Below are 22,933 nucleotides of genomic sequence, written 5' to 3' on the forward strand. Positions count from 1 at the left end.
ACGGTGTACGGCCGGCAGTGACCGTCAACTGGATTGACATTGTTGGGCATGACACATCTATGGCGAAGAGAATTGCCGCAGGGGAGCTCTTGGCGATGATGGATTTATGTGCCAAGCGGGTGGCAGATGTGTATTTGAGCGCACTGAGACCAGGCATAAGCACCAGCACCGTGGGAGTGATGGAAACAGTCTTTTCGTCTCCCGTCCTGCACGGTGATGCTGTTCGGATGAATGGCAGAATTGTGTTTTGCGGCGCCAGTTCACTAGGTATTTACATTCGCTTTTTTCCGCCAGTCTCCGTCCACGCTTGTGGAGACACCAGCAGGGGAGAGTTTTTTTACTATGGTAGCAATTGATGCGAATCTGAATGCGCTCAAGGTGGTGCCTGCGGTGGAGATAACAGCGGAAGACGACATTGCCTTATACCACCAATACGTTCATTTGCGGCAGAAGACAAAGGAGGATGAGGAGGAAACGCGTGCCCTGGCAACTAAGTCTGTCACCGCAGGTAGCGTGCAGTGCAGTATCAATGAAGCCAAGCCAACTCATGTTGCCTTCTCCGCCACCCGAACACAGGCGAATCGCATCTTTCTGCTTTACCACTTGAATAATAACCGAACTATATTTGGTGGCGAGCTGATGCGCTGGATGGAGAAACATGCTGTTCACTGTGCCAGCATGTTCACAGGCAACCGTAACGTGTACACAGTGGGTATGTACACTGTAGAGTTTCGTCAGCCTGTGTTTGGCACCGACTGGGTTCAGCTCGAAGCCGACATTGTATACGTTCATAACACGACGATGGAGGTGGGTGTGAAACTTACGGTAGAACGTGAGGGACGCGTTGTGATCACGAACCAGGCCTCCTTCGTGATATATAACTCCAACGAGATTGGGCAGAAAATCACCGTTCCCAAAGGACTGGAATTATCAGGTGCCTCAGAGGAGGAACTACTGCGCTTTGCCCAGGCGAAGGAACGGTATTGGCGTCGTCGGAATCTCAGCTGAAGTCGCTGCCCCATTAATTGATGCTTTTTTGTTGTGTATGTGCGCTTTTTTTTTTTTTTTAGCGGGCCAATGCCTGGAAGGCGTTGCAGGAAAGTTGAGGAGAGAGGCCCCTGCGGCCAAGCGAGGTAGGGATAGAAAGCACATTCATCACCGGCATCAAAATGGGAGATATATATATATATATAACTGAAGGAAAAACGTGACGAGCAAAAGTAGAACATGGCGTGTTAGTGATGTATGAAAACATTTTTAAACACTAACTGTGATATGGTACGGGGTTGTGGGTGTTCTTCTGAAACAGACATTCTTCTTTGTCCCTTCCCTGTAACTCCCTTTTCCCTGTTGCGGCTATGTGTGTGTGGTGTGGGTCTGTTAGGAGGAAGGCAGATGTGTGTGTGCACATGGGTGGTGGAGCGCGTGTCTACGGATATCCATGCCTAGGAGGAGGAAAATTAATGTATGTCATGATGTGTAGGATCTTCTTCCTGCCCTCATCTTTTTTCTTTTTGTCTGTAATCGCTGATAATAAATCGTGAGAGTTGCCCCGGACGCTGGGTTGAATATTAAGCTCATACCCGTATTTTGATTGTAGTACGAGGCGTCTTTTCCTCATTCACCCCTCCCATGGTGTTTTTGGGGGCAAGCTGCAGACTGTGTGTGTGTGTGTGTGTTTGCTGCGTTCTGTACACGGTGGAGGAGCAATAAGCCACCACGCACAGGAAGGAACGCAGGTACGCACAGAAAAAAAAGGCGGAGACGTGGGACACCAATAAACTGATTGAAATTGAGGTGAAGTTGCTCTCTCTCTCTCTTTGTTTTTTTTTCTCTCTCTATACATCCATATAGCTTGTTATATATTCGTTCTCTTGTATTCGTTCCTCCCGTGTATTTGAATGTTTCGTCGCCTGACGGTTGCTGCGGCTATTCCTGCCTGGCAGACATGGGCGGTGAGTCTGAGGCGACGGACGAACGGCCCCATAATAGTTGGAAACCAGGCACTTGGAGTGCGTGACTGCGAGGCCTCCAAAATGACGATATGCGACTTTATTGGTAGTTTTGATCCGAATTCGCGGAGCAGAGCCGCCGCAGGAGAAGTTTTGTCTTTCCTTGACCACTGCGGCGCACACGTCGCCTTCTCCTACGTGACGGGCTCGAAAACGTGGGATCAGGCCACAACGCTAAAGGAGCTGGGCATAACACTGGCAACAGTCTCGTTTAATGCCTTTATGTTCCGACGGCCCGTATATCGAGGCGACATTCTTATTGTGAACGGAACTGTGATCTACGCGGGAGACACTTCCATTGGCGTGCACCTGGATGTGGGGAGGCAGAGCTATGACAGTTCAACGCCGACGAATGTCGGGGAAAGCGTTATGACGATGGTGTGTGTGTCGCTGAGCGACGTCGGCAGTGTGATGAAGGGCCATGTCCCGGCTTTGCGCATCTCGTCACCCGTGGACAAAAATCGATACGAAAGCTTCTGCACCATGCGAAGCATCACGAAGGCGCTGCAAAGGGAAAATGAGGAGACGAATATAGAAATGACATGTATCGAAGATGAGATTAATTGTGGAAAGCCAGTCAAAGTGGCCATTGACGACACGAAAACGTATTGCAATCATTTTTACCGGCCGACTGACGTAAATTTAAACAACACCGTTTTTGGTGGAAATATCCTTTATTGGATGGAGGAGAATGCCCGCCACTGTGGTCGTCTCTTTGTTGGTTCTCCTCATGTTTGTACTATTGGCATGCATGATATGGTCTTTGGGAATCCGCTTTACACAACGGATTGCCCAACAGTCGTTACCAAAGTGGTGTATGTGCGTAATACGACGATGGAGGTGGATGTCGAGATGACTGTGGAGCGAAACGGCATGTTCGTGGCATCAAATCGCGCGTCCTTTGTGCTTCTCAACATGGACGCCAATGGGAAAGGGGTTCCTATTCCAAAGGGAATTGATCTGGAAAAGAGTACGCTGGAGGACAGAAAAGCATATGCCCGGGCGAGGCGCCGGTACAACTACAGTTTGGAGGCAAGAAAGGAGGGGACGCTGCACTTTGAGTCTCGTTGTGGTGTGGATTAGCTGATTTAGGGTAATAAAAACATATATATATATGTATGGGTGTATGCTGTTCTTGTTTGTGTCCTGGGTGGGGTGGAGGGCGCTGTTTCGTCGTCTCTTTGTTCAAATATTTGGGGGCTTGCGAGGGGGACGGTTAAGCTCTGCGGATTATTTTGCTGGGAAACTCCCCAAACTAAAGCATTTTATCGTTGCCTTTTTTTTTTTGCTTTGAATGTTACTGCGGTGAAGGTTGCGCAGTAGGAAGCTTTTTTTTTTCCAATTTGGAAAAACCGCTCAGCTCATCGCACTCTCCGCCTTCCGTGCAAGTGGTGAGTTAGAGGCCGTTTTTAGGATTTTCACTGCGTAAGCGTTTTTTATTTTATTTTTTTGCCATCACGAACGACATGGATTTGTTTTGGGCCTGCTGTTGGTGAATGAAATGAACTCGCTGTGGCCATTGGGAATAATCATGAAGAGGCACACCATGTGTATCCTCACTATAATAATTATTTTTTTCTCTCATGGTCTGTAAGGGAAAAACAAGGCTGGTACTATTCTGATATATATATATATATATCGCTTATTTATACGTTGCTTTTAGCTGCCGTTAGGGTTGTTATTGTTGTTTGCGTTTTTTTTTGGTTTTTTTTTTTTGTGTTGCCTCCGGGGTGCAACTGCGTGTTCATGTGATTTTCTTGCGGCGGCTTCGACATGCGTTGTTTGCATATTTTTGTCGCTCAGCGCAGGGGGGCGGGGTCTGCACGGCGAAGAATGGCGGCGAGGTAGAAGCGACGCGTTTGACAGTGGCCGTGGGGCTGTTTCATTTTATGTCTAGTCTTGTTGTTCCAGTTTTTCCCATAAGCTCGGTTGAAACGTTTCTCACTTTCGCGCAGCCCTGTCGTCTCTTTTCACATGCTGGGGTTGACGGAAGAAGACATCACAGAAGAGGCCATTCATATTGAGGAGGCGCGGCTGCGGAGTGCGACGCTGACGGTCACTCAGCTGCAGGAACAACTTGCGTCCCTGCAGGCGAAACTGAGACTCGCGGAGGAGGAGTGCACTCGTCTAGCCAACTCGCTGCGATGGCGCCGGATGATGGCGGAGGTGGAGCAGGACGATGAGCTTACTGGTATCACGGCCGCGATGACGACAGCCTTGAACAGGTTTTACGCCAGCCTGCATCCTCCGGCCGACTATGACGAGGTCAAAGAGGAGGTTCCCTACGTGGACACGGACGACTACGCCGACTTCTCACCTATTGAGGCGCTTTTTGACGATTGTCTGGCGGTTGTTTTGGAACTCCTGTCGGAGGAGGGCGATAGTGCACCGGGTAGTCGGGAGGGGCGGCACCGCCGTGCGATGTTGATGTTGCTTGTCTTGACTGTGAACCTGGGGCGGCTATTTGAGTCAGCGGAGATGGCGGAAGCGCGCGAGGAGGCCGAAGAGCTGCGGGAAAACGTGACGTCCGTATGGCAGCATCTACTGTACTCGGACGGTGGGTTGACGCCGCTGGAGAAAGCGGAATGGAAAGAGGTTGTGCAAACGTTTTTGGGGGCGCCGTATGACATACCGGCATGCTAATGAGCCCTTGTCTTTGCGGTGCGTTGGCTGAGGTGTGCAGCGGTAACTTGAACTTCCCGTTATTCCTTTATGGCTTCTACGCGGGGAGGAAGGGCCCCCGCAACGTGTTTCTAACGAAGGAGGTGTGTGTGTGTGTGTGTGTATGTGTATGCCGCCTCTCATACGTTTGGCTGCCTGTGTTTTTGTGTGGGTATGAGTCTCAGTTGTTGGTTTATTATTATTATTTTGCGTGCTTGCTTGGTTGCTTGTGTGTGTGTGTGTGCGTTGCTGCTCGCACACGCGCCTACTGGGGTGGGGATTGGGAGTGAGTGGCTAAGGAAGCACGCAATAGCCTTGCACTCGTTCGAATCAAATAAGGTAGTAGTGTTCAACGACGTAGGTGCTGCGCGTGGGATGAATGCTGTAGCTGGGTATCTGCACCGCTGCCTCTTGTTGCGTCGCACAGGCATGTCCGTCCTAATCGCGCCCAGTGTGACGGCAGCAACATCATCTTCGTTGCCCACGTCGCCGCCATCATTGTGTGCGACACGTCGCCACATCACTTCCTTTCACGGCCAGCCGCTGGAATTTATGCACGAGGTGAACGGGGAGAGTGCGGCGTTGGTGTATTTCTATACACCCTGGAGTGAACAGTGCGATCGCGCCAAGATCAAACTGCAGGCGTTGCTGAACATAGGATGCTCCAAACCGCGAGAAACCTCCGAGACTGCGTTGCCAGCCACGCCTGCACGGCCTTCAGCATCGTCATTGCCGCCGTCGTCGCTCTCAGGGGAGGCGACAGCGGCAGGAGGAAAGACATGGTCGGAAGCGATTTATGGTGCCAGGTCGCGTGCGGACCCAGATGCGGTGCTGAAGAGTGCGAGTGAGTTGTGTTTGCAGGAGCGGGCGAACGGCAGGGCGGTGCGCATCATCCCCGTTAACACCGACGAGAACCCAAAGTTGGGGGCTCTGCATGATATCCGCAGTGTTCCAACGTTTGTGACGTACCGTGATGGGCACATCGTGGGACGTGTTGAGGGGTGTAGCGAAGAACAGATACAACAGCTAGTGAAGGAGCTGCTTCAGGAGGACGGCGGCGACACGCCGGCGGCAGACCAGACGTCGAGGATGCGAAATGCGCGCGAGAGTGAGCCAGCGAAGAAACCGACGCAGAAGTAGCGGACGCGCACATAGGTGGGTGCCAACAAGGAGGAGGGAGCGAAGCGCCATGCGAGACGAGTCCACTCGGAAGGCGGCTTGGAGTCATAAGTGTTTTTTTTTTCCACCTATGCATCGAGACGCAGTTCGGGGGTGGGTCGGGGATGCAATAAAACACTAATAACAAATTTATAAATTAAGAAAAATATATTTAATAAACCAATTGACTTATGGAAAACGATTTATTTTGTAGATTTAATACGATAGCGTCTTTTTGGTTTTTTTTTTTGTTCTTTTTTTTCATTCTCGTTCTTCCTTTATTTCTTCATCGATGCACATATGTATCTATGTATATCCACATATTTGCATAGAAGAATGCATTTTTATTGCTTACATACACACGTCTTGAGGTGTGTATGTAAGATATGTAGGAGTTTTGTGCGCAGAGAACACCATACCGATGTGCTTCTTTTATTACGCTAACAATTAAATCCCCATTTATTCCCTTTTTAACCCACCGGAGGCGGCCTCTGCAGAGCGCTTTCAGGACTCATGTGCGTTTGGCTTTTCCTGTTGTCTTTACGTTTTATGCTTGTTTGCTTACTCCCCCTCCCCCCCCCCCTCGTTCGGACTCTCACTTTCTCACGTTTTTCCACCGTTTTGAAGGAAGGTTATTGTGAGTGTGTACTCAGTTTTGTAGCAGACACGCGTGTCCTGCGGTGCTGGCGTCACTGCTCCATTAGCAAGGTCAAGGCATTTCGCTCTCTGTCTCCACTCCACACAACACAAGCTAAAAACATCGCGTGTTTTTTTGGGCGGGATCAACCATCACCAGAGAGGGGAAAGGAAAACGAGAGGAAACATCACTTATTATTTGTTGGCTGTAGCAGTGAAAGGAGGCAGCAGCAAATACGCTCGGGGACGTCAAGGTCTTTTTTCATGTCATATTTCTTCTCATTGCTGGTGCTGCTGGCGTTGTGGTCTTTGTGTAACGGGGGCAGCTGCGTCTCTCTGGGGGACGCCGTTGCTGCCACTCCCGCCGCCTCAGTCGTCGGCGCGTCTTCACAGTCCCTTGGGAAAAAGCGCAGTTCCCTGCAAAAGTGGCTTGGCGCGGAATGGTGCCAAAAATACGGGGTCCCATTTTACTGGTTCCTGCATCAGCACCACCACAACCAACATTTCTCCCCCACAGACAACACAACATCCCACCTGGCGGCTTCGCATGCTTCGCACCGGGTGCACTGGCCATCACACACTGCTCGCACAGCGGGACTCGCACAGACGGATGTGCGATCACTAGAGCCGAACCACGGTCGCTACGTCGTCGTGAAACTTGACAAACTCAGTCGGGGGGAGCGGCGGGGGGTGCGATCCACCTTGATGAATCATGGCCTGGAAGACACCCACATTATTGACGAACTCCACATGCTCGTGTATGTGGATCTCCCGCGTGCCGCGCAACTTCGAACAGCTGTCGAAGCTGCCGATGATGGGGGGGAAGCGCCGCTATCACTCTTGACGGTGTTGGACGTCTACTCCACTCCCACTGGGGCATACATGAAACTCTCTCGTGCAATCCGCCTTTCAATGAGCCGCTGCGGCGCTCCGCATGATACTGGCGGTAGTGGTGGCGAAGAGGACACCACCCAAATGTCAGAACGTAGCCTTCGATGGCGGTTGCCGCTGGACGTTCGTACGGCCTTGGGGAGAGAGAATGCTGTGGAGGCGTCACTTCGAGGTGTGCTACAGAAGGCAACGAACATGTCAGTGAGATGTCAATGGGACATTGTGAGGTCACTTGCTGGTAAGGGACACGTGCGATGGGTGTTAACACTCTCTTTTCAGGAACGAAAAAACGGGGATGAGGCAATGCACGTTGTCTGTCACTGCGCCGCCTTTATCAATGCAGTTGTGCGGCACCCTGCAGTGCGATGGATGGAGGTGGCTGTTGAACAGGCTGCCACACTAAACTTTCATGCGACTGCTCTTGTACAGCATGGAGAGCAGGATGAAGAGGAGCCGTTTCGCCCCTTCTGGGATGTGGGAATCGACGGCAGTGGGGAACTGATCGGGATGGCGGATACCGGTGTCGATTTCGATAGTTGCTTCTTTCATGACCCCAACGAGTCTGTGGCGTTGTACCCAAAAGTGAACCATCGCCACCGCAAGGTTGTGTCATTTGTTCCAAGCGACTTATTTCCTGGCGAAGTGTTGATTGGCGACCAAAAAAAAGGTCATGGAACGCATGTGGCAGGCACAGTGGCAGGGCACATGCTCGGTAAGGGGGAGAATTCCAAGTACGACGGCGTTGCTAAAGGGGCGAAGTTGTTTTTTACGAGCCTTGGTGCTCGCAGCCAGTCTCTACTAACACTCCCGGTTGACATCACTGATATATTTCGGCCTGGCTACAAGGAGGGGGCACATATCTTCTCAAACTCATGGGGTTTTTTTGTCCCGGATGAGTACACAGCGGTGGAAAAAACTATGGACTCTCTTGCAAGTCACATGGACGATGCCCTTATTATTTTTGCCGCTGGCAATAAACCTGCGTCAGGCCTGTTAACACCTTGTCGAGCAAAAAATATGCTTTGTATTGGAGCACATAAGAACAGTTTTGATCGACAGGAGCAAAACATCATTCCAAGTTTTTCCTCCCATGGACCGACGTATGACAATCGTGTGAAACCCGAACTTGTGGCTCCGGGTTATAAAATCACTTCTGCCCTCTCAGATGGCGACATTTTCACACGGCAGTGCACCGTCGTTAAGATGTGGGGGACTTCTATGGCCACTGCCGCCTTGGCGGGGTCGGTGGCCTTGATACGTCACCACCTTCGCAAGGTGGAGAATGTCTCTTCTCCGTCCGCTGCATTACTGAAGGCGTTGCTGATTCACTCCACCGTAAATTTGAATAACCCAGAGTTAAGTGGATTCGGTCGTCTTGACATGTCTCTTTTTTTTACCTCTACTGGTATTCGCGGATGGTTTTGTGACAGAACTCTTATTGATCACCACGCTAGCAACATGTATCATTTTACGTTGGGGCCTATGTCACCTGAGGTAAACGAACTTGTGCGTGTGACGCTTGTCTGGACGGATTCCGCAGCCGCGATGGAGGGCTCGGTTAAGTCGTTAGTCAATGATCTTGACGTGATATTGGTGGATTCGACTGGTGGCTTACACTTTGCTGGCAAGAACAACACCCTGGACACCACAAATGTGATGGAGCAAATTGATTTGTCACCCTCCTGGAAATTAGCTGCAGGATTCTGTGTCTTCGTTTATGGCGGTAGCGTCCATGATGGGGGTAACCAGCCGTATGCCCTTGTGGTGTCTGGCCCTAGTTTGAGGTATGTGGGGGATGCGGTTGGCATGCCCATTGCGAGGTGTGCTAATAATTGCAGTGGTCACGGCGATTGCGTTGGAGGTGTCTGCAAATGTCACTTTGGGTATCGGTTTATTGACTGTTCTGTTTGCGACGAGGAAACCATTTGTCATGGGCATGGGACGTGTGAGGCAAAGGATTTGCGGTGCACCTGTGACAATGAACACTTTGCCGACGCAAATTGCTCGTCTTGCAAGTTGGGGTGGTACGGACCATCGTGTTCTTCCAACTGCACATGCAGCAACAGGGGGAAGTGCGACGTGGTGACTGGCGAATGCAACTGCCAAAAAGACAAAAAGTGGGGTGGATCGGGGTGTTTCGAGGGTCCAAACTGTGAGTTTTGCTGCAAAGACTTCACCGGGGAAAATTGTAACTTGCGAAGTTACTGGTGCAAAGAGGATGGGTGGCCTCTAGTGGTGAGTGACGCTGCCGATGGATACATTCAGGTGAACGGCTACGGCTCCTACTCCCCCATAATTGTGTGTCGATGGGTGATTGAGGCGCCGCGAGGCCGTAGAATACGATTGGAGTACCTCAGCTTTGACGTGGAGAGCCCGACGGATGTGGTCTTCGTCTACAATGACGCGTTTGAGGAAACGGGACCCGCACGCTCGGATACCGGTACGAACGCCGAGGGCGTAGTCTTTCTTTCCGCATTTAATGTTTTATCCATCGTCTTTAACTCTCATTGGTCGCATGTTCGTCGGGGATTCCTGCTGCATTACACCTTTGAGAAATCAACGCCCCACAACTGCACCCTCGCATGCGTTGAAAACGCTTTCTGTGATACATGGGGCGGCGGCTTCTGCGTCTGCGATGACGGGCGCGCAGGATGGAACTGCAGCGTGGCGGTGGATGCTGAGAAAAAGGCCGTGGAGTTGCGGGAAGAAGCAGAAGGAGGAGCCACCCATGTCACACTTCTTGTCAATGAGGAGTTTAAACTTGCCCTGAAACATTCCTTGCCCATGTGGAGAAAGGCCAACGTGTATGTTGCCTTTGATAAAGGCTTGTTCGCACGGCAGCAGAACGGAGTGGCGCTGAGAGCAGCAGTTGTCCACAGCAATCCTGGTGGGACACTCCGTTCAGTGGCTGAGGAAAAAATTGGAGTAACAAGTACCTGTACGTATGTCCGAATTAGTATAGATCGCACATTGAGTACCCAAAACGACGAGTTGAATATATCCTTCACTCTTCTTTATAACGCATCCCTGTCATCGGTAGCAGCGGACCATGTAAATTACCTTGCAGCGGCATATCTTGGAAAGAGTGAATCCAAGGCTGCGTACGAAGAGGATAATGATGATGCGCATCTTTTGAAGGTGTATTGCATCCCCTCTCTTCCGTCTACAATCCCTTCTTCGATTTTTGATTTACCCCCTTCAACGCGCCCAGGCTCCAAAGGCAGAATGCACGCCTTTTTGTGTGTGACGCTGTTTGTATTTGTTGTGTGCCTTTCTTCCATTTTTTACGTGGCTTTCTCCTGCCGCTCCCTGTTCTCCAGCGATGACATTGCCTTGGCAGAGATCCCCCTGGAGGAGGTGGTGGTGCTGGCGTCATCTGATGGTGGCGAGGAGGCGGACGATGATGTCAGCCGGGGCTCCGTTGAAGGGTTGCTCTCGTTCCTGCCGCCATCTTCACTAGAACAAGAGGTGGAGAACGCGCGTCCATTAGGGGCCCCCAAAAGGAGAAGACAGGCGTACACGGGGGTCGCGGTAGATGATGCGGAGGACGTGGAAACGGTGGACCCAAATAAGATTTATGAGGAGGGCGAAAAATCTGACAACCTTCCCGCTGGAACCTGACCTTGTTTATGACCTCGGGCCGCTGCTGCATTTGTTTGCGTTTTTTCTTTGATTTCTATTATGCATGCGCGTGTGTGTGGAATCAGTATTTTTTCTCTCTCTCTCTGCACCCCCCCCCCCCCCTTACTGATTTGCCGTTGCGAATTCACCGAAGTACTATCTCTCATTCTTTTGGAAGGTGTGGGTGTGTTGGTGTTCTTTGGTGTCACTGTCGTTGCCCCGTCTTTTATTTTTCTCATTGCTTTCTTGTTTTTTAAAATTTGCCTGTCCTTGTGCGCCTGTTTGGCAGGACGACGCTCCCCCTTTTTTTGCTTCTCTATTGGTTTGAGTCCGCGCTCTGACTATCTTTTTTCCTGCAGTGTTGAGGTGTGTGGTGCTGGACGCGTCTGTGTGTCCCATCTTTTTTCACACCCCGGTGTGGTATGCTTCCCTTTCTTTTCCTTTTTGACATACACGTGTGTGCGTAGGCGGTGGTGTTGTGGCCAGGAGCTTGCAGGTAGTGCGGGACAAACCAGTTGTGGGTGTCTTCTTCCCCTGTTTTCTGGCTGGAAGAATGAACGACTGCACAGGCTGGCGAACTCCTATTTTCCATGAGGAGGGCCCAGTAGAGGAGAGTAACGGGCGGCGCGCCAACGCAAATGTGCTTCTGCCGGAGCCATGTGACACCGAGGAAGCTGAGAACGCCGTTGTGCTGCGCCTGCGCAACATTGAGAAGAGTTACTCCATCGAAGGGACGGACGACCGCGTGGTTGTCCTGCGGAACGTGAATCTGTGCGAGCAGTGCGGCAGGGACGGGTTTGGTCCCATCCGCCGAGGCGAGTTTGTTATGATTCGTGGCCCGAGCGGTGGAGGCAAGACGACGCTGCTGAGCATCATCGGCACTATCGACTTGCCGACCTCTGGCACGATCGAACTTATGGGGACGGTGATCAACCGCCAAACTCCCGATAGTGTGTTGGCTGAATTCCGGTTACGCAAGATTGGTTTTGTTTTTCAGACGTTTAATTTGATTTCAACGATGACTGCGTTGGAAAACGTGGAGCTCCCCATGACACTGCGGGGAGTATTGTCCAAAAAGGAGCGACGATTGCGTGCCTCTCGGTTGTTGGCCCTCGTGGGGCTGCGTAACCGTTTAAACCATCTGCCGTCAGAGCTCAGTGGTGGGGAACAGCAGCGGGTGACCATCGCCCGCAGCCTTGCCAACAACCCGCAGCTATTGCTCCTAGATGAGCCTACCGGGGACCTGGACACACTGAACACGATCCAGGTGATGGATCTGCTACTCCGCCTCAACCGCATGACTAAGACGACCTGTATTATGGTCACCCACAACCCTGACGTGGAGTGCTATGCAGACCGCATCCTGTACGTTGCAGACAGTCGGTTTGTTAAGGAGGTGCGCAACAGCTGTCCACAGCGTCTCCTATACGATGTGTATGTGAAGAGCCTTGAAGGGCGGGAGAATCAATTGACCACAGTTGTGCCTTCGGAAGAAGATACATCTGAACTTTTTGAAGTGTGAGAAAATGTGTGAATTCATGCAATTTTTAAACTACAAGATGCTTGCCTGCGCCTGTGATTTGTCTTTTTTTTTATTATCAAGTTTTCTGCGTTTCCAATGTGAAGGGTCACTCTAACCCCCTTCCCTTGTGCTTCTCTTCCTTCAGAAATATCAAAATTAAAACACACAAAAAAAAGTATGAAGTATTAGTTGTGGTTCTTTTTTTCCTTTGATGCAATGACTTTGCTGGCGCATCGCGGGTCGCTTCTCCCTCTCCTTGTCTGTCTCTCACTTTATCCGCCTGCTGCGTTGCGTGCGCCCTTTCTCTCTCTCTCTCTTGCAATGGCTGAAGTGCTTACGGAGAGGTTTGAGAAAAAAAAAATATGGGCCATTTGAATTATTTTTCGTTGCGACTTTTGTTGTTGTTCCTTTTCTCCATCGTTACTTCAGGTTGGTGGTGGTGGGGTGTCTGCAGGAAGGCCACTGCGGGGGCAGTAGCAGGGTCGTAAACAAATTAAAGGAAAATATACAAGTGGGCGAAGAGAGTGGGAGAGGACCAAAGTTAAGCAGCGCGGTGTAAAAGGCCTTGCCGGTTTTTGTGCGAACGAAGGGAGAGTCACGAGTTGGCAGGTTTCAGTTGCAGTGCGTTGGCTGCGCATGGGGCTCATGCCATTTTCAACATCACGGGAGTCGGGTATATCGGCGGTGGCATCGCCACCAGCGTTTGAGTGCGCTCTTCCCCGCGAAGGAGAGACACCGGATGGGGCTGCAGGCGGCGAAGGGCAGCGGAAGCAAAGCGGGATTGCGGGACCCAGCTTACGCACGGGTGCAAATGAGTCTTTAGAAACGGGCCATAGTGACGAAATAGAGTGTTGGATATGTCGTTTAGGTGGAAGCACCGTCCAAAATCCATTGATTACTAACGTGTGCAAATGCCGTGGGTCTGTTGGCTGGGTCCACCGTGAGTGTATTGACACCTGGGTGCTTTCACAGAATCGCTCTAACTGCCCAAGCTGTGGAGCTGAGTATAAGATTCTTGCGATAAGTAAGGTACGATTGCCACAAACCTTCTTTGGAGAGTTAAACCTTCTCTTCTGGGATTTCTTTCTGCCCTTGTCCTCCAAGGCTCTGACACTTTTGGTCGGTAGTGCGATAAACGGTTTTGTCGTGCCGTGGGTTATTGGCGCCACATTTTATCATAAGTATTTGTTTTTGGACCAGCCTGAAGTGTCCCAGGCATTCAATGCCTCCGCAGGCACTGACGGTAACAGTACCTCGTTGCATCCTTTGCTGGAGGGTGGTGAGCATGATTCATCTTTCAGTGGTGCTTGGCTTTGGTTTAGCGTTATGGCTTACGGTTGGATTTGGGTCTCACTGTGGCGGTGCACAAAGTTAGTATGGGGTAGGTGGCAGGCTTTTTTTAATGACACACACACGGTGTTTGCCACAGCAACAGAGGAGGATGAAGATAGTGAGGAAGCGGAGTACACACCGCACTCAAACACAAATTTGGGGACAATGCATTGGATGTTGGACTATTGCTTGGAATGGACAGGTAGTTCGCCAAACATGCTCGTTTCACGGATGGTGGAACTTGGTTTTCTTGTGCCGCTTTCATTTATTTTGCGATACCCGCATGGGCAGGTGCTAGTTACTTTAATCCTGCTGCTGGGCCTTATGCTTGGTTGCCTTGTATACCCACGGAGACGTATAACCAGTCCACAGCTTCGTTTTACAGAGGCTCAAGAGCATAAGGAGGGTGCAACAGACTTGGACATTGTCTTATGGTACATTGCCTATGTCACAGAGATGATATGTACCGCCATGCTATCCATCTTTGCGGGGGTTGTTGTGCACTTTGCCTTGTCCCCATACATGCTAACGTTTCCGGCATCGTTATCGGCGTTCCTTGTTGAGCTGTCACTTACACGGGTTTTGGCTTATTGGGTGACAGGACTCGTCTGTTGCGCGGTTTCGCTGCGGGTGGATGGTGGCATCATCTTTCCTCTCTTTGCTCCGGGCGTCCAGTTATATTTTGTCCGCAGTATGGACTCGGACCTGGATGATGAAGAAGATTACTGGATTTTTGTCTTGTCTCAAGTTATTGACTTTGACCCGTTCCGAGCTGGCGTTGATTTTGTCCGCCTGTGTTGCGTTGAGTTAACTGCTTTGTACGTGTTTTTGGCTGCCCCACTGTACGTCGTGTTTGCCGCATATGAGGCAATGACAAAGGACACCGCGAGTGGACCTCTTACGCTACCACTTGCCTCTGGATTCCCCGTGGTTATGGTGGTACCGGGAAGCGACGGAGTTGCTGCGTGGTTGAACTCCGACCCCACCCCGGAAATGAGTTCGTTGGTAGGCGGTTATTCTGAACATTTGTTTTTTCTCTTGGCGCATCACCTCACGCGCTCCTTACGGGGGGTGTTGGCTTGGCTCATGAATGACCCTCACTGGTTGAATTGTGTCGCAAATGCACTGATCGTTCTTGGTACAGGAACGGCTATTTTATGCATGTGGTTATTCCCCATGAAACGCATACAGTTGAAGGTCCTCCGAGGTGTGGCTGTGTTTCTTGCGCGTCATGTTGTTCACCTGGAAGATTATCTTTTCGATGCACAGCGCCTCTCCATTCTTGACGACTGGTTGCATGGCGATGATCAGTCCGATCTCCCTTTTCCAGCGCTGCAGTTACCAGCGGTACTCCTCCCTCGGCAGTTTTCGCTGCCATCGGGGTCGGTATTACCAAAATATCTGAAGTTGCGTCTTGTGCTCTTCTCATTTCTCTTCTTTGTCACCTCCAGTGCGTTGTTCTGGACGATTCCCGTGGCGGCCATGACGCTGCTTTTGGTGTTCTTGCCATACTCAGTGCCGCTCGTATGTATCTCGACCAACCTGATCTTTCTTGTATTTAGCCCGAGAACACACGTTTATGTAGCCGCCAACATTTTGCTATTGTGCGTCATTTTTGTTCTCGGCGTCCCGCTGCAGTCGCTTTTTTTCTGTGCCTCTCTGTGGCATTTCTCGCGGCTGCAGTTGGTGCTGGATACGTTGGAGTTTGACCACAAGCTGTGGCGCACGGTGGGAGCGTACAGCGGCGAGGCGGGGGACGGTGCGTAGTTTTTGGGTGATGAGACGGAGTTGCCCTTGACGCCTTTTTGGAGTCGCGGAGAGGGGGGGGAGGGAGGGGACGCGAACTGAACTAACGGGGAGGGACGGAGAAATGTAGTGAGCGAGAGAGAAAAAAAAAAGAAACAACGAAATAAGAGAAGAAACGGAAACCACAAAATAAACGGAAGAACAGTGGCGTATGCTGAGTGAGTGCGTCACTGGCTCCTCTCTCTCTTTTTTTTTTCTCTTTATTTGTTTGTTTTTGCTTTTGTTGTTGGTCTGCTTTGTCCCCCGCCTTTCTGCACCTACCGCCCGTCATGCACAAACACTGCAGAACGGGAGCAAACAACAATTCCTCCACTTTCTTCCCTCTTCAAAGTAAGTAACAAAAAAAAAAAGAACGTGAAGGGCACAGGTGTGAGGTGCGATGGTCTGCCGCCTTTATTTTTGCCAGGGGATTGCTGCGGGGGTGGAGGGAGCGGGACATCTGGGGCTCCACGCGCTCTCGTTTCTTTTGACACGCGTGGGGGGGGGGGGGGGGAAACGGTGGCTAAAAGAAACCCGCGTCCCCCGCATGAGGAGGAGGAAAACCAGAGAACCAAAATTGGGCGTTGGCTGGCGGGGCCGATGTGAGGTTCCTCAGGTCTACTGCCCGTCACTTCCTTCTCTGTTAGTTTTGTGAATTTCTATCGCTATTGTTATTGCTACTATTATGTCCTTTCCATTGTTGCTCTCACTGCGACCGGGTCAATTTACCGACACCCCCAACAGCACTCAGATACTAGGCAAAAAAAAAGGTGAGTGCGTGCGGGGGGGGGGAACGTGGGAAGGATTTGCATTTACTTTTTTTTTTATTGGTTGCGATCAACGCCATGCGACTACGCTTGAGCGCGGCCTCTGGCAGGCTATCGCGAACCCCGCTGTGCCACGCACTCTGGTGGGGCGGATGTCAGGCTATGTGCATGACGAAGCCAACGCGGTCGTTGCTGCGTGCGCCCAGCGAAGCCCCAGAGGTGCTGCAAGTGGAGCTGCTGGTGCCGGATGACGTCACTGCAGGCAGTAACAATAACAGGAACACGTACAGCAACGGTGACGGCGACGACGCGGATGACTTTGCAGAGTTGGAAGAGAACGAGGCAAGCAAAGATGCTGCTGCGGAGACGGTCACGACTGTCGATGCCTTCGCTCGGGCGAAAGTGGCAAATTTTGTGAAGCGCATGTTGTCCAGTGCGTCTGCGAAGTCGTCGCAGTCTGCTGCTGCTGCGGGTAGCCTGTTGACAGAGGTCCGAGAAGTGCAGACCACAGGCGACGAGGAAGCGCTGTTCCACGCCAGGGTTCGTGTCCCACTTCCTCCCGAGTATGGCGAGCGCTGGGGGGAAGGATTGGCTCCAACCGAGAAGGAGGCTGAGCTGGTGGCAGCCATGCATGCGGAGCGCGTTATTGACGCTATGGGGCTCCCGATGTTTCAGCTCACGTCGAAGCAGAAACGGCACGCAGAGGCGGCCCGAAACGCAGGACGATGGGCGCCAATGCCAGGCGACAGTCCCCGACCTCCCACTACACCCTCCCCGCCGCGACTGCAGCTGCTGCGCGAGGGCGCAATGAAGGCGGCGGAGCGGCAGCTCCAAATTGACAAGATGACATTTTCTAATGTCACGGTGGGTTCTTTTACTCCCATGAAATTAACATTGGCCTCTCCTTTTTTTCTTGATTATGGAAGCGTCTACCGTGTAAAAGAGTTTTTTGCGGCATATAACTGCAATATTCAGCGCTATTCGCGTGTGACACCGCTTCATAAATGCAACGTTAAGGACAAGCCTGTTGTGGGTGGGGAAGCGATGGCGCCTACGAGTGATGGTGCTGATGATAGTAATAAAATGTTTGTTGCACAAATAAAATTGCCTATTGATGGACGATTTGGGGAACGTATTGCATGTGGCAAATCGCCGACAAAGAAGGAGGCGATTGCGCTCGCATGTATGCATGCCGAGCTCATTATAGATGCACTAGGACTTGCGTTGTATCCTTCTAACAGAGAGAAGCAAGAGACCCATGCGGAGGAGTGCAGAAAAGTGAATCGTTGGTGTAGCAGACCTTCCGACTGCGAGTATCACTACACAAAGTCCTCCCCACCGCCGCTTCAACTCTTCAAAGAGGGCGTGCTGACGACTGCGACTGAGGTGGACTCCGTGGCTAGTGTGGAATCCGTTCTTATAAGTCACGCTAAGGCCATTGAAGGGTTTACAAACGTAACGGAGGTGCGAAAACTTGAACCAGCTTCCCGCCGAGATTTTTTGAACTATCTTGCACAACACCAGAACGGTTCAATTGGCGTGCGTGCTCCATTTTTTGTGGAGTCCCTTGGCATAAAGGATCATGAGGTGTATCGGGCAACCGCAACAGTCCCGGTTCCGTTGTTGGCGGCCAAGACGCCACCTGCAGGGTCTATGAACGTGCATGGTAATGAGGATGCCGACTTGGTATCCTTTGTGGCTATTGGAATTGGGACATCAGAGATGGAAGCTGAAACGGCTGCCTCAATGCACGCTCTCAGCGTGCTCAAGCTACTTAACCGCCCGTTACTGGGAGACACAAGCACCGAATGTGAGGGCCTCCCACAACACAATCTTACCCGTGATACAATCATTCCTGCGCCGTACCGTTATGTTGTGGGTCACATCGGACGCATCATGGTTCCAGGGCTCTCGCCGGGAAGGAGCATTGGTGTTCCACCATCGACTGCGCGGCAGCGTGGGCCTTCGGCGGAGAGCCGTGAGGAGCGGCTTCGCAGCGTGCGTGCAGGGTTACCAAAGAGTGACTGGTCATTGGATGCCGATGCGGATGGATATATCATCCTTAGCCCAAGCATGAACGTGCAGGAAGGTCGAAATTACGTGCACACGCTTCCCTCAGTCCGTCAGGCAGATCGCTTTGCGCTGGTCCGATTGAGGGACTACATGGAGCGTCATGGGAAGCGGTTAGAGAGCGCCGTGAAGACCTGCATGCTTGAAACTGACGAGGGACTGACACGATGGGTGAAGAAGGTTATCCTTCCGGTACCTGAGGTGTTTGGTCAGGCTGTGGCACACGGGGAGGCTTACGCAGAGGAGGAGGCGCTTGTTATGTGCGCTGTGCACGCCGAGCTTGTTCTTGACAATCTTGGGGTTGCGCTTTACGATCATAACCTTCTCCAGGTAAAACACTGCGACGCTGCGGGATTGCTGGGTCGATGGGTGCCGTATGAAACACAGTCGGCGCAAAGGGCTGTCCCTACTCCGCCGCCGATACGAAAAGAACATGTGGACTCGTGCCTATGGGCGCGTCTTTCTAAGGAGGCAAGGAGGGAGAGCCCGGTTCTTTGTGGCGAGGGTCTGAAGCCTATAACCCCAACAGTTCCCCTCGTGCGTGAGGATAATACGGCAGCAAGTGAAAAAACTCCCACGGCCACGGCGGCAACTGGACCCACAACAACGGCTTCCTCGGCTTCTTCCGGAGTGACAGATGATGCACTTTGCGACTTGGCGGGATTAGTCTCGGTTCACCCTTCCGAGTTCTTCCGTCACGCGCCACGGTTGCTTGAAGGTTACTGCAAGCGTAAAGGCGTGGACATTTATCGCTGTGTGCGACAATATAACGTTTATAATCCTTGCTACGGTCTTGTGCATAGAGCCATTATGGAATTGCCCGTGCCAGCACAATTTGGCCGACGCCATGCTGTGGGATGTGCTGCCTCAAAGAAAGAGGCTCTCCTCTTGTGTTGCATGCATGCAGTTTATATTCTTGGAGAACTGGGGGTGCCTATTTACATTGGGTCGAAGCAGGCGGAATATGCCGCTATCGCCAAGTCAAAAGGGCGTTATGCCCCGAAGCCAGGTGACCCGTTGAGATCTGCTGATACAAAGTCCCCGCCAGGTCTTAAAAGTCTTCAAGACATGCACATGGAGAAGCCGCTGGTGCCGAGGCCACCGTCTTTCACAGAATGCCACAAATCATTTGTGTGGAGTAGTTATGTGACAGCATGCCGAGGATACATACAGAAGATGAAGGAACATGTGGTACTTGATGCCCTTTTTATACAGGGGAAGGCACCACGAAATGGAGTGGTGATAGAGGATAACGGTCTCGACGTTATTGAAGGCCTGCCACTTTTTGCAAATGCCAAGTCTAAATTGGTGCAGAAGTGTGCTGCTGCCAGACTACCGGCGCCGCCTCCTATGGCATTTCGCTTTGAAGTCTACGGCCGTCACCCACATCGACGCTACTTGGTTGAGCAACCGGTGCTTGGAACTCCGTTTGTGGCGCGTGGAATGGGGGAAGAGGGACAAGGGGCCGTCACACGAGCGGCAATGCACTACGAATACATTGTGGGAATAATCAGTGACCCTCTGCTAGGGAGTGCGGAAACAGGGAACATGTTGAGAAACCGGCATGGTGACCTGTTTGATCCCGTGCTTCGCGATTTCACACCACGCGGGAAATTGGCCATCATGGCACTTTACACAACGCTGCGAGACCCCTTTTTGCCGCTGCGTCTGACACTAAAGGAACGCAATAGCTCGGCAGCCGGAAATCAGTTGGTTTACGTCTCCCTTGTTGAAGTGGAGGATGAGAGTGGACTACGCATGGCAGGAAAAGGGGAGGACCGCACCAACGTCGAGGAGTCACGTAATAGGGCAATTGCCGAGCTCTATAAACAGCTGCAACGTAAGTCCACATTTCAGGCGGTGGCTCAATTGCTGCAGACTTACCCAGCACTCCGTGCCGAGGGTGCTGCCCAAATTCTTGTTGAGAAAAAATCTATGGCAGGCCTTCGGTTGATGCTGGCGGGGCGCGATGCTTTACCAGCAGCAGCACTAACTACACCACCACCACTGGAGCTGTCTGAATGGGGTGGAGTAGCAACTCTGCTGCGCGGAGGCGAAGCCCATCTAGACTCCCCAGAGCTGCAACTGCTTTGCACCCTCGTGGAGCGTGCACTCGGGTCTGCGTCGACGCCGATTCCACTCAATTTGCCTGCAGCACCACAACATCTTTTGCGTACAATGGGGTTTTTGAGCACCTGCGGAACGGGTGAAGGCAACGGGACGCCTCAGGCGAATACAATGGGAGTGGCTGTGACATTATTGGCTTCATGTTTGCCGCCGTTGTCACCTGTACATGTACATGGGGAATTTTTGCCTTTGACGAGTGGTGCGCTTCCCTTGCAGCTTGCCAAACTTCTCTTTGCGGGGTTATTGTTGGACTCGTTACATGTATGTGTTCGTGTGGCTGCCCTGGTACTTTCTTCCTTCATTATTGACGGTGACAGCTGCCGAGGTGGGGATGTGGTGGAACTTGTGCCTCTAGAGCTTCCGCAAAGTGCCAAGCGTCTCGCCACGGACATCGCAGCACGACTTTATGGTTTGTCAAGCCAGTTGAGGAAGTTGACGTCTCCGTCTTGCACACTTACAGCACTGATGGACGCCTCTCGCGTGGTGGCGGATGGTGGTTGGGGTTCCTTGCAGGAGGGATGGACGATAAAGGAGGAGGCACGTCTGCGCCTTGCTGTTTCATTCGCCACCTTCCCAAGAGCGTTTATTCAGCGGAAAGTTGCCACCGACGATGTACTTCGTCTGATAACAGTGGAGTCAAAGGATCGTCAGCGAACAGCACGCATTGCTGTGCCATCTACATTGGCAGTAGTTGGCAATTTGTCTTCCGACATTGCAGCTTCCTCTACGTCTTCTTCCTCCTCTGTAGCATCATCCTTGTCGTCATGTCATTCTTTTTTTCCGTGTTTCTGTGCCTTTGACGGGGCTTCCACTGGGGAAGGAGAAGAACTGTCTCTTTTGGGGACGTTTGTCCCGCCGTGTGGACTGCTGCTTGCAAGTGCGTCTTGCGATGAGCCACGTGCGGTGGTCGTTGCTGATGATGTGCCAAATATAGCGATTGTAGACGGATTTTTGCCGGTTGTGATGCGGTCGGCAGAGTCACTCGCTGCTCTCGTGGAATTGCGTCTCACGTTGAGGTGCCACTGGGCCGCGCTGACGCCGCTGCTGGCTGACATACAAGACATTGTGGACAAACTCCTGGTGGCGAAGCACTCCCTGGCCCATATTCTTCGGGCCAAGTTGTTGGACTGAGGGAAGAGAGCGAGAGACCGCGAGGGAGGAGGGAGGTATGTCACACGTGGGGCTGTGTGGCTGGTGGGTTGCGTGGGTGGCGCAGGATATATGGCTGCATATTTCACTTTTCTCGCGTCATTTGCACTTTCCTCTTCTCTTTGCGTTTGCCACTTTTTGGTTTACGTCTTTTTTTTTTTTTGTAATGAGCAGGTGTGTGTTGAAGGCTACACAGGTAGGGGCCTCTACGCGAAGAGGAAGAAGACACGAAAGGAAACTACAAAAAACTTGAGGACACTTTGAGCAGCCACACTCGAAGGGCTTCACTTCACGCTTAGGTGGGACGTGGCGATCAGACGGCAGGAGAACGGGGCGAAGTATTGGCCGCACACACACACCACACAGGGGCGGGACAAGGACAGCACGAAAGGATGCCGCTCCCACTGGGGGCGTCGATCAGTGATCCAAACTTTGTGTTTCTGCAGATTTTACACGCCATGAGCCTCTTCTTTATCATACTTGGTGTGGCGCGTGTGGTGCTTGGTATTCTGTCGCTGGCGCTCATTGACAGCAGCGCCGTCTCCCTCCCGCTCTTCACTTCACTAGGACTCTGTTTTCATGTGCCACTTCGCTCACTTTTTGTGGTGAAAGTGGAAGAAGTTTTGGACGGATCCGGCATGCGTTTTTTTATCATGCATGTGTTGGCTGCGCTTGGTTTGTCAGGTCCGCTCGCTCTTACGATTCAGCGCCGCAAGTATACACTTGACTTCGCATTCACACTATATGTCATCTACTACGTATTTTCCTGCGTTGCAGCTAAGCGGCTGACGGGGGGCGGGTTTGCGTGGTGGCTGTCGGTGCTCGCGGGGTTCTGCGTATTGTACAGTGTAGCCTCCTTCTTGTGTAGGCGGCGTGAGCTGCAGGATATCTTTTTCCCGTTACCCACGTCGTCGTCGGCTGCTGCTGCTGCTGCTGCTAGCAGTAGTGGTGGCAGCGGCGGCAATACCACGACTGCTGGTGGTGGTGGTGGTGGTGGTGGTGGTGGCGATGTGATGATGACAACGTTGAGTATTGCAATGGATACAAACGGCGGCGACGCAGAGGTGAGTCCTTTTGGGGGTGGCGGCATGTCCCCGCGCAAGGCGGTAGAGGCGGTGCTGATGGGTCCAGGCAGCGCTAGGAAGCGGCGGACTTAGCAGTGGCAGTAGTAGTCATTGTGCGGACGTGGTTTCTCTCTTTAC

General features: G+C 51.9%; 9 protein-coding genes and 1 pseudogene across 9 annotated transcripts, besides 9 other annotated features; all 10 read left to right on the forward strand.

Annotated features, from left to right (window-relative positions):
• Positions 1–342: 342 nt before the first annotated feature.
• On the forward strand, positions 343–1,008 carry TraAM80_05527 (ATP-binding protein Cassette (ABC) superfamily; the record flags this gene model as incomplete). Its single annotated transcript, XM_029382402.1, has 1 exon — positions 343–1,008. One exon carries the CDS (start codon positions 343–345, stop codon positions 1,006–1,008), a length of 666 nt encoding a protein of 221 aa, XP_029237739.1.
• Positions 1,009–1,176: 168 nt separating this feature from the next.
• Positions 1,177–1,193: a microsatellite.
• Positions 1,194–1,660: 467 nt separating this feature from the next.
• Positions 1,661–1,682: a microsatellite.
• Positions 1,683–1,806: 124 nt separating this feature from the next.
• Positions 1,807–1,840: a microsatellite.
• Positions 1,841–1,901: 61 nt separating this feature from the next.
• Positions 1,902–3,095, forward strand: TraAM80_05528 (ATP-binding protein Cassette (ABC) superfamily; the record flags this gene model as incomplete). Its single annotated transcript, XM_029382403.1, has 1 exon — positions 1,902–3,095. One exon carries the CDS (start codon positions 1,902–1,904, stop codon positions 3,093–3,095), a length of 1,194 nt encoding a protein of 397 aa, XP_029237740.1.
• A 538-nt stretch (positions 3,096–3,633) lies between these two features.
• Positions 3,634–3,651: a microsatellite.
• Positions 3,652–3,986: 335 nt separating this feature from the next.
• Positions 3,987–4,655, forward strand: TraAM80_05529 (uncharacterized protein; the record flags this gene model as incomplete). The annotated part of the gene is made up of 1 exon (XM_029382404.1): positions 3,987–4,655. One exon carries the CDS (start codon positions 3,987–3,989, stop codon positions 4,653–4,655), a length of 669 nt encoding a protein of 222 aa, XP_029237741.1.
• Positions 4,656–4,777: 122 nt separating this feature from the next.
• Positions 4,778–4,806: a microsatellite.
• A 74-nt stretch (positions 4,807–4,880) lies between these two features.
• Positions 4,881–4,903: a microsatellite.
• Positions 4,902–4,920: a microsatellite.
• Positions 4,921–5,048: 128 nt separating this feature from the next.
• On the forward strand, positions 5,049–5,813 carry TraAM80_05530 (thioredoxin; the record flags this gene model as incomplete). The annotated part of the gene is made up of 1 exon (XM_029382405.1): positions 5,049–5,813. One exon carries the CDS (start codon positions 5,049–5,051, stop codon positions 5,811–5,813), a length of 765 nt encoding a protein of 254 aa, XP_029237742.1.
• Positions 5,814–6,063: 250 nt separating this feature from the next.
• Positions 6,064–6,093: a microsatellite.
• Positions 6,094–6,731: 638 nt separating this feature from the next.
• On the forward strand, positions 6,732–10,979 carry TraAM80_05531 (putative subtilisin-like serine peptidase; the record flags this gene model as incomplete). The annotated part of the gene is made up of 1 exon (XM_029382406.1): positions 6,732–10,979. One exon carries the CDS (start codon positions 6,732–6,734, stop codon positions 10,977–10,979), a length of 4,248 nt encoding a protein of 1,415 aa, XP_029237743.1.
• Positions 10,980–11,532: 553 nt separating this feature from the next.
• Positions 11,533–12,501, forward strand: TraAM80_05532 (ABC transporter; the record flags this gene model as incomplete). The annotated part of the gene is made up of 1 exon (XM_029382407.1): positions 11,533–12,501. One exon carries the CDS (start codon positions 11,533–11,535, stop codon positions 12,499–12,501), a length of 969 nt encoding a protein of 322 aa, XP_029237744.1.
• Positions 12,502–12,516: 15 nt separating this feature from the next.
• TraAM80_05533 (hypothetical protein) lies at positions 12,517–12,707 on the forward strand (annotated as a pseudogene).
• A 430-nt stretch (positions 12,708–13,137) lies between these two features.
• Positions 13,138–15,600, forward strand: TraAM80_05534 (putative Zn-finger protein; the record flags this gene model as incomplete). The annotated part of the gene is made up of 1 exon (XM_029382408.1): positions 13,138–15,600. One exon carries the CDS (start codon positions 13,138–13,140, stop codon positions 15,598–15,600), a length of 2,463 nt encoding a protein of 820 aa, XP_029237745.1.
• Positions 15,601–15,826: 226 nt separating this feature from the next.
• Positions 15,827–15,879: a microsatellite.
• A 584-nt stretch (positions 15,880–16,463) lies between these two features.
• On the forward strand, positions 16,464–21,713 carry TraAM80_05535 (uncharacterized protein; the record flags this gene model as incomplete). The annotated part of the gene is made up of 1 exon (XM_029382409.1): positions 16,464–21,713. One exon carries the CDS (start codon positions 16,464–16,466, stop codon positions 21,711–21,713), a length of 5,250 nt encoding a protein of 1,749 aa, XP_029237746.1.
• A 410-nt stretch (positions 21,714–22,123) lies between these two features.
• Positions 22,124–22,888, forward strand: TraAM80_05536 (uncharacterized protein; the record flags this gene model as incomplete). Its single annotated transcript, XM_029382410.1, has 1 exon — positions 22,124–22,888. The coding sequence occupies one exon, from the start codon at positions 22,124–22,126 to the stop codon at positions 22,886–22,888; it is 765 nt and encodes a 254-aa protein (XP_029237747.1).
• Between the last annotated feature and the right edge of the window lie 45 nt (positions 22,889–22,933).

Source organism: Trypanosoma rangeli, assembly GCF_003719475.1.
Source record: "Trypanosoma rangeli strain AM80 chromosome Unknown Tra_15.4_contig_00182, whole genome shotgun sequence".
Taxonomy (NCBI): Eukaryota; Euglenozoa; class Kinetoplastea; order Trypanosomatida; family Trypanosomatidae; genus Trypanosoma; species Trypanosoma rangeli.